At 33.6% G+C, this 23888-nt stretch overlaps 1 protein-coding gene across 1 annotated transcript; it reads left to right on the forward strand.

Moving 5' to 3' along the window:
- The first annotated feature begins 1581 nt into the window (after positions 1-1581).
- On the forward strand, positions 1582-22177 carry tars2 (threonyl-tRNA synthetase 2, mitochondrial). Its single transcript, XM_073846697.1, has 18 exons — positions 1582-1738; positions 2779-2966; positions 4028-4142; positions 4374-4495; positions 4634-4742; positions 6213-6277; positions 6352-6430; positions 8271-8417; positions 8631-8729; positions 10418-10584; positions 12036-12198; positions 12735-12872; positions 15916-15993; positions 17771-17871; positions 21175-21276; positions 21353-21425; positions 21515-21629; positions 21831-22177. The coding sequence occupies exons 1-18, from the start codon at positions 1655-1657 to the stop codon at positions 21971-21973; spliced, it is 2088 nt and encodes a 695-aa protein (XP_073702798.1). The 5' UTR covers positions 1582-1654; the 3' UTR covers positions 21974-22177.
- The last annotated feature ends 1711 nt before the right edge of the window (positions 22178-23888 follow it).

Genomic DNA, 23888 nt, shown 5'->3' on the forward strand with positions numbered 1-23888 from the left:
ACAAAGAAATTCAGAATGAATCTGCAGTTGTGACACAAATGTGAAATGTTACTCCTCCAGTTAAATCAGCTTCTATACACCACAGGTTTACTTCTCAATCTTGCCATAAAATCTGGTTTCAGTCATATCAAAGGTACAGATAGCTGTCTGGGTTGTCTAGTTAATTGAACAAATATACAATACATTTCCCAGAAAACATAACTTTGAAGTGTCTAAATGTTCTGCAACTACCTTCAAATGTTATAACAGATGCAATAATGACTTCTCTCAGAAGTTTTCTTTGCAAATGCAGAGTTTATTCTCTATTGGTAAATGCAGACTTGAGTTTTGATGTTAAGCGCTGTATTAAGAAACTGAACAAACAGCAAATTTAAACATCAAGTTCTACTTTATTTTGATTCTTATACTTCGAGAGGCTTGGGACAACAAAGAAAAAACCATTAATATCTCCACACCATGACTTGTCTTGTTATAGTGGATTCTTATATATTAAATATCCAGCTAAATATCATCAGACTAGATATCATGTCAATTAGAGGAGATCCACATATTGTATGTGCGACCAAACATTGTCACAGTGTTGTATAAGTATATTTAATGTCACCAATGATTACTTGGTTGTGTTGTTCATATCTGAAACACTGTGCACTTGTTGAATTTGGCTTAGTTTTGTAAACCTACCAATCCTATGGCAGTGAAGGGTCACTCATTTTCCCCAATGTTAGATCATGCAAATATAAAACACTTGCTGTACATTCAAGTACAAGTTTATCATGTGTTTACACTGAACCCAAGTAGTTGAAAGCTAATGGTGAAAGCAGTGTGGTTTAATACAATGCAAACAGAAAAAAAAATCAGATTTACACATTTGGTTACTTGTAATTGTCACTTATAATTGAATTATTTATAACTGTTTACAGGCAGATTATCGAAATTTAAATGCAAGTTATTTTATTTTATTTTTTTTACGTTCTGGACTATTTCTCAAGTTAAGCCTATCCTTAATTGCTTTTATCAACACTGTGGAACAATGTCTTTATAAAGACTCCCCAAGAGGCAGCACTCACTAGTGCACCAGTTTGTTAATTAGACACTTATAAAGGTATCTTATGCATTTTGCATGTCGTCTCTAGGGTCCTGTAGAAAAAAAAAACGCTGTGCTGTTGTGAGTGCATGTAGATTTTTGTTTTACCCTGTAAAAAGACGCATCAGACAGATCAGGCAATTGGAGGCAGAAGTGATGGACGGAGGAGTTTAACTTCTCTAGAAAGGAGCTTGTTTCTCTAAATCTATTCTTTTGCTTTGATTCGAAACGCATGTAGGTTGCCCGCTCATAAACCTTCGCTGTTTTCGGTCCTTTTATCCGTTTATCTGAATGTGCTGTGTGTTTACATGCAGGAGAATCCGGAGCGTTTAGCTGTCAGTGAATGTATTAACTTGCGCACTGAGTGGACGCTCGTGACGCACGTCAGGCTTCGCTTCTCATTGGTTGTTCCTCACACAGAGCCCGCCCTCCTTCGAAATCCTTCGGCGAATCGGGTTTCTTGCTCTGTGACGATGTAGTTCCGGTAAAATGGCGGCCCGCTGAGAGAGGGCAACATTTGATGTTTGGAGGAGAAATTATGGAGCCGTAGCTTTGAGTTTGGAGTGTAAAATGGTCGTGGCTGTGTTCTCGAAGTGGCCCGTCTGTCGTGCGGCAGTGAGGGCTGCAGTCCGGTCCAGCAGATACTACGGGAAGGTGTGCTTAGTGCAGGATTGTGTGTGATGTGTGCTGGAGGATCTGACAGATGCAGCACTGCAGGGATGCTCTGACACACTAACATGACACACATTGACTCGTTCTAGCGTAACTTTTGAGAATAGAGTGAACATAGCATGTATGTGTGTTTATATAAGTGGCAATATCGACATTTTTAATTATAGACTTGATTTGTATTAATGATTTGTATTTTTTGTTTATATAAACATTGTTTTTGTTTGCTTTTATTAATTTTGCTTTATTATATTTAACACTGAATATATAAATTTTAATTATAGCCTTGTGATTTGTGTGTAGGCTTTAATTTTATATATTTAAGCATGGTCTTTGGTTGTGTTTCTTTTATTTGCTGGTGTAATGAAAATAGTACCAGTACAATGGGAATTAAAAATCTGAGACCACCTTGAACTTTGATCATATTTGAATCAAATATTTAAAAAATTAAAACAAAAAAGCATCTAATTAAAAAAAATTTTATTATGGAAAATAAAGAAGAAATAAGACAAATCTGACTGTTTCTGTAGATCATGAGATTTAGTATCAGATCATGTAGCTTCAGTGCTGCTTTTATTACAGAAAGAGAAACCAAATACTCAGACATACATTCGCATGAGTTTTTTTCCAACTTTTCACTAAATGAATCATTTCAATTTGTAATTGAAGTACATTTTAATCAGTGGGCTATTATTTTTGGGCTTCACTGTATTATAAATGTGCTCAGTCTGATGTAATTATGCCATTAGTAAGTAATATACTTCTCTGACCTTGTCTTATTTTTATACAGATTACGGTTTTTATTCTATAGTATTTTTTGCCTCAAAGACAGGTTTAACAGTCTGTGTGATTAAGGTCCTACAGGATTTCAGTTTAGTACAGCTGTTAGGTTTGTCTGTGAGAGCCTTTCTTCTTCCTCCTTCCTCATATTTACTTCTGAAGTGCTTAAACCTTCTCTATAATATTTAATGCAAGCTTTTTCATCTGTGAATCTCAGACTCACACGTTCTTTCTCTCTGTTCCAGCTGCACCTGTCTGCCAGTCAGACTGAGCGCTTACGCATTTTCGAGTCTCTCCGTGATCGGCATGTGACTAGAGCTGCTGAGGATTTCCCAGCATCAGGACAGGATCTGACCATCCGATTGGCTGACGGCAGGACAATCAAAGGGTCAGCTGGTGTAACCTCACCATTACAGATCGCCAAGAATGAACGGTAAATATAAGCCACAGACTCTAGGCTCCATGGGGAAAAAAAAAAAAAAATATATATATATCACTTTCAAAATACTGTAGAATGGTGTATCCCCTTCCCCTCCCCCCTGACTCAAGGTTGCCAGCTAAGCTGCAGGATCCGTTTTCAGCCATCTCCATCTTTCAAAGGCATCTCCTATACAAATCCTTGTTTTATTTCGAACTTTGTCACGACGTATTTCGGAGTCATAACGAGGTCTTTTAGGTTTTGTAACGTTATCCATGTTTTATCCGACACATTCGTAGCTGCAGCTGTAACTAGAGCAGAGCTGGCAACCCGGATGACGAAACTCTAGAAACTCTGACAAAACTCTGGCGCCTCTGACCAAAACACAACATGACAACATCAACATCAGTCGTGGGCTGCAACTTTCACTTTTAAATGACAATATCCTGGCCGGACCACTGTTGTCAGTGATATAAGTATTTGAAATGAACATGATTTCTTAATGTCTAGTGACATGTCAGGGCCATTTTATGATTAACTGAAATAAATTTCTTACATACGGTTCCTTTAAGTAGCACGGATATATTTCTAGCAATTGCAAACAATACATTGTATGGGTCACATTTTTTTTTCATGCCAAAAATCATAAGACTATTAAGTAAAGATGATGTTCCACAAAGATATTTTGTACATTTTCTACAATAAATATATAAAACAACTTAGAAGCTTTAAAGGCAATTTTCTTAATATTTTAATTTTTTTGCACCCTCAGATTCCAGATTTTCAAATAGTTGTATCTCGGCCAAATGTTGTCCTATCCTAACAAAGCAAGCATCAATGGAAAACTTATTTAGCTTTCAGATGATACATTTCATAAAATTGACCCTTATGACTGGTTTTGTGGCCCAGGTTCAGAAATTGTCTTTCTTTTTTTTTTTTGTATTAGTTTTCAGAAAAAAGTGCTAATTAGATTCACAGATAATTAAATCCCTTTTTTTTTTTCTTAACTGCTGCTTTAGACTGTTGTTAATAGTTGTTATGTCTGCCATAATGTGTGCATCTGTGTGTGTTTACAGTGTTAAAGGTGCAGTGGTGGGCAGAGTAAATGGAGATCTGTGGGATCTAAGTCGCCCTCTTGTGGAGGACTGTGAACTGCAACTGCTGAGTTTTGAATCACTAGAGGGCAGACAGGTACAAGCTTTTGTGTCTTTAAGAGTTTTGTGTCAAAGTGTTAACTTTTAGAAACATGTCTGAGTAATATTCCATAAGTATCAACTAATAATGTACTTTAATGTTTGATGCTGATTTCGATTTGGGGCTGGTGTTTATTTAGTGCTTTCTGTTTTATTGATTTAAAGTGTGACCTGGGCATGTGATTGACAATGAATCTGTTAATGGTTGTTGCGTGTGTCTCTGCTGTAGGTGGTGTGGCGGACCGGAGCGTGTGTGTTGGCGAGCGTGATGGAGAATCACTTCAGCGCTCACGTGTGTCGAGAGGGAGTCTCTGACTCGGGCCTGTTCTGTGATTACCAGCTCCAAAACAAGTGAACACTGTCTCTTTCCTTTCCAGCCCCTGATATAAGCCAGTAGTTTACTGTACTGTACCAGCTGTTTATTTAAAACCATTCAACTAAATCTAAAAAGTAAAATATGACTAAGCTGTAGTGCTATATTTGTTGCAGCACTCTTTCTCTGTTGGATGTGGAGCAGAGGTGTAAGCAGATGGCAGCTGGGAAGATTCCCATCATCAAGTTCGAGGTCACGGTACAGGACCTGAAAGAGCTTTTCCAGGTCAGCTTCTTCTTTTCTTTTTGACCTTTATAATGTTGTATTACCCATGATTTGTTGTTTTTGTGATTAGCTTTCCTTGAGCGTACTTAGTACTTACTTAGTCACTCATCTAGGGATGTATGATTTGGAAAATATATGAAGTTGCTGTAAAATTGTAATTATTATTTTTTTTAATTAGTGGATTTTTTGTTGTTATTACAAAATAAAATAATCGCAGCAGTTGACAAAAAATATAATCTAGGGATGCACCATTTGAGAAAATATTAAATTGCTGCGTAATTTTGATTTATTAACTTTTGTTCTTGTTCTTGTTGTTGTTGTTGTTGTTGTTATTACAAAATAAAATAATTCCATAACAAAAAAGTAACATTACTGTTGTACTATTTCACTGTAAAATAAAAAAATGACTATTTAGGACAAATAATAATAAATAGCAATTATCAATTTATTTTACAATATACTAAACCATTAATAACTAAATTGGTTTCATTTTAAGTAATTATGCAGCCCTTCTATAATCCGTACACACACTACCATTCATTTTAAGACATTTTGAAAGACATTTGATTGATCTGTAGACCAGTGTGTGGTGAATAGAATAAAAATAGTATGTAAATGTATGTAGAAGTAGTAAAATAGTAATAATGCATGTTAGAATACAGGCATTGTTGATCTGCATGGAGGACAAAGTTTGAAAAACAGCATTTATTTGAAATAAAAATACTAATTTGTATCAATTTCTTGCATCTTTGTTGAATAAAATGTGACCCTGCCTGGACCACAAAACCAGTCTTAAGTCGCTGGGGTATATTTGTAGCAATAGCCAAAAATACATTGCATGGGTCAACATTTTTGATTTTTCTTTTATGCCAAAAATCATTAAGAAATTAAGTAAAGATCATGTTCCATGAAGATTTTTTGTAAAATTCCTACTGTAAACATATCAAAATGTAATTTTTGATTTGTAAAATGCATTAAGAACCTAATTTGGACAACTTTAAAGGTGATTTTCTCAGTCTTTTAGATTTTTTTGCATCCTCAGATTTCTGATTTCAAATAGATGTATCTCGGCCAAATATTGTCCTATCCTAACAAACCATACATCAATAGAAAGCTTATTTATTGAGCTTTCGTATGATGTATAAATCTCAGTTTTGTCAAATTTAACCTTATGACTGGTTTTGTGGTCCAGGGTCACAAATGTTAATTTTATTTAAAAACCTTGTAAGAATTAAAGTGCTTCTGAAAGCATGAGATGAAACTAAAGCTGAATATATTTATTAAATGCTTTAAAAATATATAAAATACAAAAAGCATAATTAAATGAATGTCACGATTGTGCAGAACAAAAAAAGTCATTTTTCCAAGTTGATGCATCCAATGTGGATTTTTTTTTTTTTTTTTTTTTTTTTTTTTTTTACTCAAAGGTGTAGTGTTTGACAGTGATTTGTGTGTGTTTTGTGTTTGTAGGATGATGCCGTCAGATTGCAGCTGGCTGAAGAGCAGATGACGGGAAACACAGTCAGTGTCTACAGGTCTGAAGTCTCTCAGTGTCCTGCTGGAGCAGATGGTGTGTGTTTGGTGTCTGATGTGTGTGTCTCTCTATCAGGTGTGGAGACAGTGTGGGGGTGTGTTCAGGTGTTCTTCTGCCACAAACAGGCTTCCTGAAGGCCTTCAAGATGCTCCAGGTAACTCTCACTATTCTCCTCTGTTAGTGTGTGTTTGACTGAATGTGTTTGAGCTGGAATGGCATGACAGAGAACACTCCTTCCTGGAGCCAGTTGCATAAACGCAGTCACTATGTTAAGACTGTGTCTTAAGAACTAGTTTGTCCAACAAGCAGTTAGCCAAGGGGTAACTCGTCTTACTTTTCAGTTTAAATTAGATCAATCTACCTTCTTGTAACTGATTTTAAGAAGTTATAACCAGTCTAGAAGAAAAACATTACACAACTGACATTTAAGACTGGTTTAAGCAGTTTATGCAACCGCCTTTGCTATTCTGTTGTCATAGTAAAAGCGCTTGCATTGTTGTAGCATAGTTTCCATAGCGGTTTCCTGTTGATAGCATTAATATCTCTCGCTCTTCCCGTTTCACACTTTCCCTTCTCTTTCCACTGACTGTTGTTCTTTTTTAGGCTTGTGACATGGGACTTAGTTCAGTTTTATTTATGGAACATTTCGTTTTCAGTCTCTTCTAAGCAGTTTCTGCAGAGTTTCTGAGCAGCGTTTCTGGTTTTGTTTAAATGAGAGTTCAGACTGCTCTTGGTGTTGATATATTCTTGTGTTAATGTGATGATTAACTTTTACGCCGTGCCTTTGTTTATATGCCACATTAGTTTGTAAACTACAGTGAAGAAGTGGCTTCTTTCTACAGAATAACATTTTGTTGCAACCAGTGCTGTTTGTACCAATGATATACTATTATAGATTTTGTATTAGTTTTTTTTTTTTTTTTCAAATTTAAGTAATTTCTTGATGTTTTAATTTTTATTTTTTGAAAGTTGTGTGTGTTTGAGAAAGAGTGTGTGTATACATATATATGCTGCCAGTCAAAAGTTATTCAGCAATGATATGTTAAATTAATAAAAAGTTATGACAAAGACTTGCATTGTTATAAAATAATTATATTTTGAATAAATGCTGTTCTTTTTAACTTTTTATTTATCAAAGAATCCTAAAAAAGTATCACAGGTTCCAAAGAAATATTTGGTAGCACAACTGTTGCCAACATTGATAATTCTAATAATAAATTAAAAATTATGTATGTATATAATGTATATTACAATAAAAAATAATTATTTCGTGATAACTTTTTGTAGTATTATTGTTTCTTTCTGTAGTTTTGATCAAATAATTGCAGTCTTTATGAGCGTAACTTCTTTTAAAAAATGGAACTAGTCTTACACATCCCTTTTTCAGGGTTTTTTTTAGGTACTTTTGTTATTTCAAGTAACAAAAATGTTTTTGACCATTGCTGTCACCCTTCAGAAATGACAAAAATACCATAAATAATATGCCATTTCAAAAGTTTAGGGCCTTCATGTTTTAAAAAAAACAAGGCTGCATTTATTTGATTAAAAAAAAAAAAAAAACAGTAATATTGTAAAATATTATTACAATTTAAAATACATGTTTTTTTTAATGTGAATATATGTTAAAATGTAATTGATTTCTGTGACCAAAGGTGAATTTTCAGCATCATTACTCCAGTCTTCAGTGTCACATGATCCTTTAGAAATCATTTTAATATGTTGAAACAAACTATCACACATTTTATATTTCAGGATTCACAGATGAATTGAAAGCTCAAAAGAACAGCATTTATTTGAAATAGAAATCTTTGGTTACACTTTTGATCAATGTAATGCATCCTTGATGAATAAACTTATTAATTTCTTTAAAAAGCCATGCAATACAGGCTCAGATTGTGTCCACATCAGATTTAAAAATGATGCTTTTAGTCTCCTCACGTCTAGTATTGTCTTGACTTATAATGCTTATTTTACAATCATTCTGTCTCTCTCAGGTGTCTCCTGTAACACTGTCTGGTTCAACAGAGGCGTCAGGGATCCTCAGGATGATCGGAGTCGCGTTTCCAGGAGAAAAAGAGCGAGAGGAATGGGAGAGAGAACAGGAGGAGGCCAAAAAGAGAGACCATAGGAGAATCGGGAAAGTGAGTTCACAACATCATGAATATAAGGAGTCAAAATAGTCTTTATTCATAGAAAAGTATGTTTTAATCTTACATTTCTACAGTGGCATTTGCTTTTGCATGTTGTTTCGTTCATGCTGAAGTGTCATATCGACCAGGGCGTCATAAACCCTGACACTGTTTTGTCTATTTGTACGATATTTCCAGCTGGCTCTGATGTTGTTTTTGTCTCAGGCGCAGGAGCTCTTCTTCTTTCATGATGTCAGTCCTGGCAGCTGTTTCTTCCTGCCTAAAGGAGCTCATATATACAACACGCTCACTGACTTTATAAAGGTACAAACTCGTTCCACGTCAGCACGGTTTCACACTCTTGCGATGTTTATTTCACATGTTCAACAATAGTGTGTCATGATGCATTGCTCCTTAAGAGAATAAGCACACGCATACTGTGTATTATTGAGTGAATGTGTCTTACTCACTCTTTAGGGCGGCTGAAGTGAGCACTCCGAAGGGTGTAGGTCAATACAGCGGCCAAAAACATACTACAGCACTTAAAAATTCGGACATACTTGCATTAAATTATGCTTCTCATAATCTTAACCCTATAAAACTACTGTATCCAATTAGATACGCACATAAACTGGTCACACTCAATCTGCTCCATGCCTTCCATCATCTGATTGATAGTTTAGACTTTTTAATCATGTAAAAGGTCTTTTGGTTCAAATGTCAACATTTAGCTGTTGCTTCATGTGTTTTTTTGCTGTCAAGTATGATTTTTATCAAGTAAATGTGAGAATAATTTGAGTCATATTTCCAGATGAACACTTACTGGACTGAAAGCAGCTTGGCTTTACTTGACTCTCCACGAATCATTTGTTAGAACAATGGATTATCAGGATCTTTTGAGGAATGTTTGTTTCTAGAAGCTTTACTTTCACTGTTCCTCAGTGGAGGAATGATCTTCCCAAGCCTCCAAAACATCTCGCATCTTTTGAGAAACATTTGTTTATTGTTTTATCTCTCAATCATCATTGGATTGCATTGCATTATATGTTTGGATAATGTCAATCTCATCTAAGACATATGTGACCCTGGACCACAAAACCAGTCATAAGGTTAAATTTTACAAAACTGAGATGTATATATAATATGAACGCTCAGTAAATAAGCTTTCTATTGATGTATGGTTTGTTAGGATAGGACAATATTTGACCGAGATACATCTATTTGAAAATCTGGAATCTGAGGGTGCAAAAAAATCAAAATACTGAGAAAATCACCTTTAAAGTTGTCCAAATTAGGTTCTTAACAATGCATATTACTAATCAAAAATTACATTTTGATACATTTACAGTAGGAATTTTACAAAAAATCTTCATGGAACATGATCTTTCCTTAATTTCCTAATGATTTTTGGCATAAAAGAAAAATCAATAATTTTGACCCATGCAATGTATTTTTGGCTATTGCTACAAACATATCCCAGCGACTTAAGACTGGTTTTGTGGTCCAGGGTCACATATTATTGAAAATATAGAGTGACCATTGATATTTAGATAATTTTATGTCAGTATCTGTTATACTGTTATAAAGATCTCACAGAAATTTAGTTTCAAGTGATTAAAATTTAATCTCAATCTTTGTCCATCTCAATATCAGTATTTGCACCAAATTGCATGAATTTGAGTCTCTGAATAAAACTGAGCACTTTTTTCCTCCACATTCTCACTATATCAGACTGTATGAGCCACAAAAGCCTGATGTATTAAATGTAATACATACTCAACAAGTAAAGCATTTTTTTGTCTAAAGCTTCAATAAATGAACTTTTTTTTTTTTTAAATCTTGACCTTTACTTCATATGATGGGCTTTACAGTGTTAAAGACCTCAAGTTCCTGCGTACATGCCTGTTATTACAAAAATGTAATTTCATATTATCATATATATTCTTACTTCAAACAACAACCCATTTTGAATGCACTCAGATATTAATGTAACCACTTCCTCTTCCTATCAGAGTGAGTACAGGAGGCGTGGCTTCAATGAGGTCGTGACCCCGACGCTGTACAGCACGTCTCTGTGGGAGCGATCGGGTCACTGGGAGCATTACAGTGAGAACATGTTCACGGTGACCTGTGAGCCGCACACCTTCGCTCTCAAACCTATGAACTGCCCCGCTCACTGGTCAGTACAACCAAACTCCGACACAACCTTTTTTAACACCTAAACTATCCATACTTGTTCTCAGCATTCTCTGAAAAACATCCAAATGATTAAGAAATTTGACCAAACCTCCCCAACATAGTATTAATATGCGTATACTCATATAGTTTATTCATACCAGGGTTAGTACAAGGTGCTTTAATTTGACTTTTTGAAATTTAAGATCGGGAAAACTTCCTGAAGAGGTGTTTGAAAAGTGCTTGAATTATTGAAAGACGATTTATCTGTGAAATAACTGTTTAATTTTGTCGATGTTTTGAAGCGCTCCAGTTGGATCGCGGATCGCAAATCATTTGTTTCAGATCGGGACTTCAAAATGCATATAGCAAATCTTTTGATTTAGATCGGAACGGCTTCGTAAATCATTTTGCGAATTGAATGATTAAAATCAAATGATTTGGGATGCGCAATTTAAGTGATTGAATGATTTGCGATAAGCCACGTTCCGATCTAACTTTGGTCGGAACTTCAGAGCGTGAATTGCGAATCATTTGATTTAGATGGGAAATTTGGAGCGGGTTCGCAAATCATGTTTCATATCAGGATTTCGGAGCGGTTTAACAATTTTTTTCTGATTTTTTTTATTTTTATTCACAAACAGTAGAATACGTCAAACCTATTAAATAAGGCATTACAGAAAACAAAACAAAGTATATACAAATACAAATCAATTAAGACAATTAACCATACTTTAGTAATAATATTTTGCTTGTGCTTCACTTTATTTTTTTATTTATTTTTCACTTTATTTTTTCCTTAAGTCCTGTAATTTCATTTATAACAGTATCTGTACGAAAACCCTGTCATACACTGCTGATCAAAGGTTTGGGGTCTGCAAGTTTTTTTTTATTAATTATTTTATTCATGAATCAAGGCTGCATTAAATTGATCAAAAGTGACACTAAGGACATTTATAATGTTACAAAAGGTTTCTATTTAAAAAAAAAATGCTGTTGTTTTAAATTTTCTATTCATCTGTGAATCCTGAAAAATAAAAAATATATCACCGTTTCCACACAAATATTGGGCAGCACAACTGTTTTCAGCATTGCTAATAATCATGAATGTTTCTTGAGCAGCAAATTGCGACACTGAAGACTGGAGTAATGATGCTGAAATTTAAGCATTGATCACAGCAATAAATTACATTTTAACATATTTCACAAACAGCTGCTTCGAATTGTAATAATATTTCACAAAATTAGTTTTCTTACTGGATGTGTAATTAAATAAATGCTGCCTAGAGACTTTCAAAAACATTCAAATGTCTTACCAAACCCAAACTTTTGAATGTTGTTTTTTAGAAAGTGTCATTTAATTTACATGAATTTTCTCAGATCATAAGACAGATCCCAGATAATTGTTTTCATATGAATCGAGTCATGAATCCTCCACCTGTGTCCTCTGTTCAGTGTGATGTATGAGCAGCGGATGCGTTCATGGCGAGAGCTTCCCATCCGCTGGGCAGATTTTGGCGCGCTGCACCGTAATGAACACTCGGGGGCGCTGGGAGGTTTAACCAGAGTCCGGCGCTTCTGTCAGGATGATGCACACATCTTCTGCACACCTGAACAGGTACGGCTTCATTTATTGTTGCAAAGGCTTCAAAAATGTCAAAAAAGGCTGCTTACGATCTGAGCTAGGACGAGTAATTACCACAAGGCACTGTGTGAGCATTGAGCTTTTTAGGAATTTCAACATTATGAATCCTTCAAATTGGAAAATAAGATTACCAGTGTGACTCACGGACACAATCTAATCAAACATGCATAAACTACTAAATTAAAGCTGATTGACAGCCACGTGTCTTCTAATGTGATTAACAGAAACCTCATTTCTGACTCGATTTACCTTTCGTTTCCATTTGTATTTCCAAAAGTAATGCATGTAAATTCCTCTCCCTTGACAAGCCACACAAAAGCTCTTTATTCGTCATTGCAGTGTGTTTATGCAGCTCTTGCTTTGGTCTTCAGTGTGAAGGAATGCGTCTTGCTCGTTTAGTGTTTGGACTGATGTATGATTTATCTGTTATAATGTCAGTGTTTATGCCGTCTCTCATACACACCCTTCATTTTGTTTATCCGCTGCTGCTTCTCTTTCTGTCTCTTCAGCTGGAGGAGGAGATCACGGCGTGTTTGGACTTTGTGAGGAGCGTGTATCGTGTGTTCGGTTTCTCCTTTCACTGTCTGCTCTCCACGCGCCCCACGCCCTGTCTGGGAGAACCCGCCCTCTGGGACGCTGCTGAGCAGGTACACCTGTCAATCAAACCCACTGACCGCCACCCACCACAGCGTGTCACACGTTTTAGTTTAGGATTCTTTATGTACTTTTGTAGAATTTATTACGATTATTATACATTCTTGAAGTTTTCATCTAATATTTATAGTTGTATTCATTTTTTTTTTTTTTTGGTTTAATTTATTTATATGTAATACCTATTAAAAATCTTCCTTAATTTTTATTTCAGTTTAAACTGATTTATTTCAATTAAGTGCTAAGGCAACATTTTTTTATTTAATTTTTTAGTTTTTTGGTGTGTTTACATTTTTCATCTAGTATTTAGTTTGTCATTTAATTCGTTTTTTTTATATTTCTATTTATCTTTCATTTATTTTTATTTTTGTTTAATGTTTGGTAATTTTAGTATTTTAACTAAAACATATTTATTTAATTTAGTTACCAAAGAGTTTGTTTTTCATATTTCTTTTATAGTTTGTCATTTGTATATATCTTATTTACTTTTTTTTTTCTATTTATCTTCAATGTAGTCTTATTTCAGTTTCAGTAACTTAAGCTTATTTTAGTAAGTGGCCAAGGCAGGATTTCAGATTTTTGTGATTTTTAGGTTTTTGTAAAAAAAAAAAAAAAAATATATATATATATATATATATATATATATATATATATATATATAAACTGCCACTCAAAAGTAATAGTTTTTAAAGACACTTTTTATGCACATCAAGGCTGCATTTATTTGATTAAAAATACAGAAAAAAATGTAATATTATATTGTGTAATATTTTTTCAATTTAAAATAACTATTTTCTATGTGAATATATTTTACAATGTAATTTATTCCTGTGAAGCAGAATTTACATCTAATATGCTGATTTATCAATGTTAAATACAGTTGTGCTGCTTAATATTTTGTTGGAATCTGTTTTTTTTTTCTTTCTTTTTTGAAAGAAATTATTACTTTTATTCACCAAGGATGTTTTAAATTAATAAAAAGTGATAGCAAAGACTTATATTGTTAGAAAACAGTTATATTTTGAGTAAGTGCTGTTCTTTTTAAACATTTTATTCATCATAAATCCTGAAAAAGAATCACAGGTTCCGAAAAAATATTAAGCAGCACAACTGTTACCAACATTGATAATAACAGTAATTAATCAACATTAAAATGATTTTTGAAGAATCATGTGAAATTGAGTTTGTGAATTCAGCTTTGCATCACAGGAAGAAATTATATTTTAAAATATATTAATATAGATCACCATTATTTTAACCTAATAATATTTCACAATATTTTTTTTCTATTATGTATAAAATTTCATTTTTTTTTTTTCATTTAAGTTTTAATACTTTAACATAAACATTTATTTCATTTAATTGGCAAGGCAGCATTTCTGATGTTTTTAAGTTTTGTTTTAAGTATAAGTCTAAATTTTAAGTTAATTTTTAATCAAATATTTATATATTTCTTTATTACATTTTTTTTTTTTACATTTCTGGAAACAGATTTTAATAGTTTTAGTTAACAATAGCACATGTTGGAGCGTGTTGGAGGCTGTTTTTGTTCCTGCAGTGGTGTGTGGATTGTAAGATCCTGTCTGTACAAGTACCAACATACAGTATGCAGCAAGACAATATAGGAAACACGCACCGTAAGTGTAGGGCAGGTCCAAACAGATGGCTAACGTGTCAAAGATTCATTAATGTTGATCAGGGTCACAGTGTGGAATGAGACGAGCAGGTCGTGAGCATCAGAGGAGGAAAACGAACCGCCAATCAGAGCTGATTATGCAGTATATAACTGACTGAAGACAGTTGCTTTAGTCAATGTATAATTTATGTATATAGTGTATATAGTGTTGTAATTGTTTATTTGTTAATTAAAATTTCTCGAATGATACTGCTTAAGGGGAGACACTGCAGGCAAAAACCGTTTTATCATGCACCTGTCAGATTTGAGATTTTGGGCTTTTTGGTGTTTCATAAAGTGTTTTTTCAGACTAGTGGAAAGAAAACACCCAAAAGACACTGTTAAGTGTTTCTTTTGTAGCATTTTATCTATTTGTTTCAATAGATTTCAATTACAATCCATATTTTTAAAGGCTGTGTTCTCAAAATTAGTTTATATCCTGAAGGTTTGTTCATATAATTTGCTTGATTTTATACAAACTTTTATTACTTCAAAAACTGTAAAAACAAACAAAAAAAGAAATCTATTTTTGCCTGTTCTAAGTATTTTCTGAATTATGGAGTGACAAAATGAGATTCCCAAAATCCCCTCTGTAAAGTCATTTGACTCTAATATGTCAAAAAAATTAAACAAGAATTTTGAAACTGACGTCATCCAGTGTTTAGATTTTTGTATATTTGCATATTTCATCAGTCAATGCCTCATTTGCATATTAAAACCTTACATTTTCGAAAAAAATGTATACAGAAAATTTTGCAATAATGTAATCAATCAACTGAGTAAGTAAGGTAATAACTATTAGTTATTTTTTTTATTTTACACTCTTCACCTGCAGTGTCTTAATACACCTACTGTAAATGAAAATTAAAGCAGTGTTTGTTTTAATTGTATATTATGGGTATTTGTAACATGTAGCCTCTCTTTGTTCTTATTTTTTAATAACAAAGATAAAATAATGACAAAGATTTTTATCTTCGCCTACTTAGGCCTAAACATCTGCCATTCTTTTTATAATAGGCGAAATTAATTTGGCTGTACTTCTCAGACAACTTGCAATATAGTAAAACCAACATGACAAAGAATCCTGATTAAAATCATGATATAATAGTTTTGCCGTATCGCCCACCCCTATTTCCAGACGGCGTTGTCTGGTATCTTTGGGTTAAACAAGGAAACAGTAATCTCTCTCCTAGAGCTCTCTCACTCAAACTAATGCTGCTTTCAGCACTGCATGTTTTGGGATTATTGAATTAGATGTTTACAGCAGATTCTTTTATTAGCGTTTCCCGGGCCAAACCCATACACTGACACGTTCCAGGTTTTCCTCTGTAATGTGTCTCTTTCTCGTGTTTGTCCCGGAGCAGCAGTTGGAGAGCAGTCTCAAGCAGTTTGAGGAGCACTGGGAGTTGAATCCCGGAGACGGGGCGTTTTATGGACCAAAGGTGAGGCTGGTGGAATGAAAGATGCTTTTATGCCCAGACACTGCATGAGAAATGAATTTGTCACTCCACATGTCTAATTCAAATGAACTGATGAAGCAAAATGGTAAAAACTTAGACTTACGATATTCACTTTGCCTTAGGGCTGCGCAATTAATCAAAATTCAGTTTCGATTTTAGCTTCAAACGATTATGAAAATGCAATAATCGATTATTGCTCCCGATTCCATCCCCTTTGTGTGCTTTCACTCCTCTATAAAAGCCCATTTTCACATGCAAATCAGTAAAATCATGGAACGTGACTTGCATAAAATGGAACATGCTTGCTTTATTTGATGTTGTGTTTTCAAAAGCACGAAAGAGAATTTGCGCTGTTCTGTGTTTGCGTTCAGAGATGGAACAAAACGGACAAGTAAAGTGAACATTTATCTTAAGATGCGTACCTAAGGGTCAAATGCATGCAGATATATGTCAGAATGCAGCGTTTGGTGATTATTAAACCTCAAATTAATGTAAACTGTTGAGAATGAAATTGATGATTGGATCCGTGCAGCTCTTAAAGCGGCCACAAGTAATATTCCTTCTGCCGTCTCTGTGCTTAATGTTAATCGACAACAAAAGACAAAATCACTCATTGCTCTTGACAGAAGGAATTTTGTAGTTTTTAAAAGAAACAAAGCATGTTTAATTCTCACAGTGAAGACTATACAGTTTATTGTACATTCAATTAATTAAATTACATTTCCAAAAAAATAAAAATTGTTTCATTTGTATCTTTTTTTCTATTGTATTGCCATCTTTAAATTAATCAATCAAATAAAGTTCCAGACCCACTCATAATCGTGTTAAATAATCGTGATTACAATATTGACCAAGGTGATTTTTTGACATAATTTAACAGCCCTATTGTCCCTTATACATTCATAATATAATATTTATCCTTGATGTTAAGTCCATTCGTTATCTGTCAATTACCCTCATACACTTTTAAATGTTTTTGAGTCACTCCGAGCTCACCAAGGCTGAATTTATTTACTCAAAAATACAGCAAGTAACTGTGAAATATTATTACAATTTAAAACAGCTGTTTTCTATGTGATTATCTGTTCAAATGTAATTTATTTCTGTGATCAAATCATGTTTTCTGTCACTTAAGTCTGCATCAGATAAAAAATGAATATCTGTTAAACTGTAATTAATTGCTATGTTCAAAGCTGAATTTTTTGCTTTATTACTCCAGTCTTCAGTGTCACATGATCCTTCAGAAATGATTCTGATATGCTGATTTGCTGCTTAAGAAACATTTTTAATTATTATTAACAGCCTAATATTTTTGTGGAAACTGTCATGCATTTTATTCAGGATTCACAGATGAGTAGAAAGTTAAAAAGAACAGCTTGTGACATTATACATGTCTTTACTGCCACGTTGGATCAATTTACTGCTTCAGTGCAAAATAAAAGTATTAAAAATCCAATAACCTACGTAGGATTCATCTTTTAGTTAGACAGATCTGTTTTTCAGAGCTTTGGGGCTTCTCTGTCTCTCTGAACAGACTCTGCTTGGCTGGAGTGTTGATGGACTGTCTGTTACTGTAGCTGATCTGAGAGGCTTCACATTACTGCAGCTCTTATATATCCATGTTTTTGGCACATCGGTTAGGTTTAGTTTTTGCAGGGCAGTAAAGCTATCATCTCAGTAGCTCCTCATTTGCTAGGTGACTAAAAAGATGTTTGGCGTTCATCTGGCACTTCATTTTGTTCTTTTACGATCTGTTCAGATCGACATTCAGATCCGTGACGCTCTGGGCAGACAACACCAGTGCGCCACGATCCAGCTCGACTTCCAACTGCCCATCAGATTCAACCTGCAGTATGTTGGGTAAGATCTCTCTTGATCATCACAGACAGATGTGCTTAACATGTTTAGGTCACATTTGACCTCAAATCTGAATTAAATAAGTCAAAATGTTAGTTATATCCATTAAACGCTAAGACCATTAAGATTTTTGTCATTTTTTAAATTAAAATTAAGCGCATTTTACTTGGAAGGTTCTAGTAATTCCTACTGTTCTCAAAGCTAGTATCATTTACAATAACATTACAGTAATAATGTGTTTTTATTTTAATTAGCATATTATATTTTTTGAGAAATAAGTATAAGACACACTTTGCATTGTTCAGAAAAAAAGTCATCAATGTAAAAAAGTAAAATGGTGATTAAAAATGACAATTTTTCAAACATAAAATATATATACATATATATATTAGGGCCGGGACTTTAACGCGTTAATTTAGATTAATTAATTACACACAAAAAAATGCGTTAAATTTTTTTTAACGCATTTTAATCACACTTAGTTTTGCACCGCGGAACGTTTCTCACTGGATGAGATTCGGCGGACCGATTATACTGGAGCACCAACTAGCGTTCAGACAAGCTGCGTCCGTCCTAAATAGTATTGTATGTCCCAAATCGTAGTATGTTTAAAAAAGTATTCCAAAGATTCCCGGATGGTCTACTACTTAACGATCAATGCACACTCTAACGGCTAATATTGCCCACAACACACTGCGCCGTGAACGAGGATTCAATTAGAACTACAAACACGCATAAAAAGTGTTAAACTACAAACATGGAGGATATGCGCGACCAACGGACAGGTAGAGAAAGGGGTTTGAGTGATAAATAATCAGTGTGTAACCTGATAAAAAATATTTTTTAAATGTTATCCGCGTTATATTCCATGTGCAGCAACATTTATAATGATAGGTTTGGTCATTAACGTTTAAATGCATAATTAAGCAAACGCAAGAGCAGAGTTCTCGGCATGAAAGACTCGTTAAAGAACGTGCCTCTTAATTTCTCTCTAATACGGTAGGAAATTAAATTAAACGAAATGTAGATAATGTTAACTGTGATGATTGACAGGGCAGTTTAAACAGTGACAGGATTCAGGTAACTAAGCAACAGAGCGTCCCTTAAAGAAGCAGTTATGATGAAGTAGTATGTCCCAAAAGCTTATAACAAAAATAAACAACATTTTGTTGCTTAAGCTTATGTATTCAGTCATTATTCAATGGTATACTAAAAATCCATATAAAAAAAACTTACTTCTCACTGTTCTCAGGTCAAATATTTATATGCGATTAAAATGCGATTAATTTTGATTAATTAATTACAAAGCCTCTAATTAATTAGATTAATTTTTTTAATCGAGTCCCGGCCCTAATATATATATATATATATATATATATATATATATATATACACACATGTTGCCTATTTTAGTTCCTCTCATTCCAAAACAAATGCTGTAAATTTAGTTTTTTGGAAATATTTTATATTTATTTGAATATTATAATATGTACTTACAGTAAATAATACAGTAAGTTTAATAAGCGAAATAATATTTTTATAGAACAGTTTTGTTGATAGTTTGAATGAATTTTAAGTTTTTGTCATTTTTAAAAAATACAGTTTTTTTGTTTTATATGTCTATAGTTTTTATTCATTTTAATTTCATTTTAATTTTGAGCTATATTTAGTTATTTTAAACTAATTGAAAATGAGGAATGTTGCTTTGACAACTTGCTAAAAAGTTTAAGTTTATATTTTATTACAGTTAATATTTATTTTATTTCAAGTAAAAAAAAAAGTTATGTATGATAGTAGTTTACTATATTAACCCTGTTTGGAAGTAAACAGAAATGAAAAAGATGCATATAAAGCAAACTTATATACACTAGGGACAGTACTTCTAATGAACAGGTTTGACTACTGTAGTGATTTCCACGAGTACAAATATTATTGTTTAAGCATATAATGATATTCTAAGGGATTGTGTGCTTCTAATTTTACATCAACAGTTTTGACAGAAACCTCTTTAATTCTAACATGGAATTAAAGAAGAACTAATCCCATCTGAACACCTCTGGTGTGACTTTAAATGCGGACCTTGAGCCAAAAACACCAATGACTTGTACATGCACTATATGGACAAAAGTATTGGGACACGCCCTTCTTTAGAACGGATAAAGGCACTTCCAAAACTGTGGCAACAGACGGAAACAATTCATGTATTTATAAATTGTATTTCCATTTCTGCTGCCCCAGTTTTGGAAGTGTCTATAATGACATTGGTCATTGGTGTTTGGTGATGAGTTTTTGGCTCAAAGTCTGCATTTAAAGTCTCTCCAAAGTTCAGCTAATATTAGGACTTTGCTTTCTGCAGACCAGTCAAGTTCTTCCACACTTTCTGAATCAATCATTTCTTTTTGAACCCAAAGGCATTGTCATGTTAGAATAGAAAAGGGTCCTGTCAAAGCTGTTGCTGTCAAATTAGAAAAACACAATCCATATATGCTTAAACATTAGGATTTGTACTCATGGAAATTACTACAGTAGTCAAAAATGTTCATTAGAAATAGAATACTTTTGGCAATACATTGTATATAATATATAAAGCAAACTATTATAGTGGCACTCATTATAAACAATATTTATTATAATGGCCAAGCTTAAATTTAAAGCACATATGTGACCCTGGACCACAAAACCAGTCTTAAGTCGCTGGGGTATATTTGTAGCAATAGCCAAAAATACATTGTATGGGTCAAAATTTTAGATTTTTCTTTTATGCCAAAAATCATTAGGAAATTGAGTAAAGATCATGTTCCATGAAGATTTTTTGTAAAATTCCTACTATAAATATATCAAAATGTAATTTGATTAGTAATATGCATTGTTAAGAACTTAATTTGGACAACTTTAAAGGTGATTTTCTCAATATTTTGATTTTTTTGCCCCCTCAGATTCCAGATTTTCAAATAGATGTATCTCGGCCAAATATTGTCCTATCCTAACAAACCATACATCAATAGAAAGCTTATTTATTGAACTTTCATATGATGCAAACATCTCAGTTTTGTAAAATTTAACCTTATGACTGGTTTTGTGGTCCAGGGTCACATATGTGACATGTCTATACAGATGTGTTATAAATTGCATTATAAAAGCCACTTTGGAATACAAGTCACAACATGTTTTAGATGAGAAAAAGCAACACTTCTGGAAAAATACAGTAGATACAATACATGCTGTCTGGATGTCATATGATGCATGTCATTTTATTTCATCATCTGTAAGTCAGTGTCATGTGATTGAGCCATCTGTGTGTTTTAGGGCTGATGGACAGATGTACAGGCCGATCATGATCCACCGGGCGGTGCTGGGGTCCCTGGAGAGGATGATCGCTATCCTGGCCGAAAACTTTGGAGGGAAATGGTGTGTTTGTGTGTTTGTGTTTGTGAGTTCAGAGTTTTCTGGAATTGGTAAAGTGAAATCTCTCTGCCTTTCTCAGGCCTTTCTGGCTGTCTCCAGCACAGGTGATGGTCGTGCCCGTAGGGGGCAGCAGTGAGACATACGGACGGGAGGTCAGTGGAAATACAACGCTCTGGACCAACTTAATTTATATCCTTATAAACAGTTTCTGGGTATGTGATGCATTCTGCTGTGATTTAAGGTGGTCCGCAGACTGAGGGAAGCTGGATTCATGGCTGATATTGACGATGATCGTGGAAACACCTTAAATAAGAAAATCCGCTCTGCGCAGCTCGCACAATACAATCATATATTTGGTAAGGACTCATTTTGAGATGGTTTCATGACATATACTTCTTGTGTCCCAGTTTATTTGTGGGGCACAAATGACAAACTTCACCTTTAAATGTTTTAATGGTTTAATTATTCCCTGCTGGTACACATGTAAAAAATGAGTGTTCTGGAGCATATTAAGAAAAGGTCAGATCAACTAAACCCTCCCTGTGTTTGTAACGCAGTGGTTGGAGAGAAAGAGCATGAAAGCGGCAGTGTTAGCGTGCGGACCAGAGCGGGCAAGCAGCTCGGCCAGAAATCACTGGAGGAAGTGATGAGCTCACTGGCTGAACTCAGAGACACACGCAGCAATCAGGAGGAGTTTTAAACTCACGTGAGGAACGGAGATGACTCTGAACACACTGACACACACCACGAGCCCCGCTCAGACTTTATATGAGCTTCATCAGATCCCTGTTGAGCTCTACTGAGACACAAACACATTTCACCAGTGGATCTCTGAGCCTGATGTGCTGCAGCTGCATTCGCTTTTTTTATTTATAATAAAATAATAAACTGCTTTTAATTTTCAGCCTCTCGGTTTCTTTGCTGATGTACATATTAATTAAGCTCTATGTATTGTAGGACTTTTCATTAATTAGGGGACACTAATTACTTTCATTAATTCACTAATGAACACGAAAGTGTTAAAATCAGCGATTATTAAACTAGGGACTGGGTTTGTGAAAAAAAAAATGCTTGGTGTGAAAATCAATTTAAAAATATTTTAAATTAATAATAATTGTAATTTATTTTAAGCTTTGGTATAAGGATAACGAAAATGCCAATTATTTTTTATATCACACTTAGTATTTTTAGTACAAATAAGTCTTACATTTTCATGCAAGCGTTTAAAGCAAGTTACTTTGCAAGGGGATCCTTGATGTAAAATCCTGGTATAAATCAAAATTGAATTTAAATAAAAAATATGCTGATTTGTGCATTAACTGATAAATGGTTAATAAAAGGTTTATTCATTATTTGTAATAAATTCACTTAAAATTCAGACTGTTTCTTTGTCGACATATTAAAATCTATGTCGTATTTTTATTAATTAGGAAACACTAATAACTTTCAAAGGCATAAATGCTTAAAAATAGAAAAATAAAAAAATGCTTTGGACTGATATTTAGTGTGAAAATCAACTGGAAATGTTTTAAAATAATGATTTTAAGAATTATTTTAGCTTTGGTATAATGATAACAAAAATGCCAATTATTTTATTTTTAATATTACACTTTGTACTTAGAGTACAAAAAAGTCTTAAATGGTGTATGTGCATTTATATTTCATAAAGCAAGTTACTTTGCAAGGGGTTCATATTTTGGATCCTTGATGTAAAAAATAGTTAAATGGTATAAATCAAAATTTAATTTAAATTTAAAAAATATATGTGCATTTAGTAACAAATGGTTAAGCATTTTGTTAGCTGCAAGGTTTTTTTATTATTTGTAACGTTCAGACTGTTTCTTTGTCGACATTAAAATCTGTTGTGTAGGTTATATTTATTAATTAGGAAACACTAATAACTTTTTAAGGCATATAACTGATCAGTAATCATTGGTTTAAATTAGGGATTTTCAAACTGAGGAGATTTAAAAAAGTTTTTAAAAATGCTTTGGATCAATTATTTATTGTGAAAAGGACTTCCAAATGACTCATAATAATTTTTCATTCATTTTCAATAATTATTTTCAATGATTTAAATTTGTTTTAGCTTTACAATAATAACAAATGACAATGATGTAAATAAAATATTTTTAAAATCAGAATTTTTGTCAGCACAAATGAATCTTGAATCATATGGCTGCATTGACATTTTAACAAGTGAGGTCTTTTGCAAAGGGGATTATGTTTCACATAAAAAAAATTAAAAACTCAAATGAAAGTTTAATTCAAATAGACCAAAAAGTAGTTATTGGTGCTAATAGATGGTTAAGCATGGCATTGTTAGAATAGAATTTGAATGGTTTTTAAGGAAAATGGGATCCTGTGCAAAACCCATCACTTTTAATGCTTTGTTACTAGGCTGTTCTGGTGGGTGTTATCCAAAAGTCATCACCAATAGAGTTACAACAGAACTTGTGAGCATAGTTATCTAACCATGTCTCTGAGAAATGCACCGCCCTGGATGGTCACAAGTTTGTCAAGGTTGCTATAACAAGGCCCCACTCTCAATCAAGCTCCATTACTACTGTGTATTATTAATAATTCATGTTATTTCACCTTGTCACCATTTCAAG

The sequence above is a fragment of the Garra rufa genome, chromosome 9 (genome assembly GCF_049309525.1).
Source record: "Garra rufa chromosome 9, GarRuf1.0, whole genome shotgun sequence".
NCBI lineage: Eukaryota > Metazoa > Chordata > Actinopteri > Cypriniformes > Cyprinidae > Garra > Garra rufa.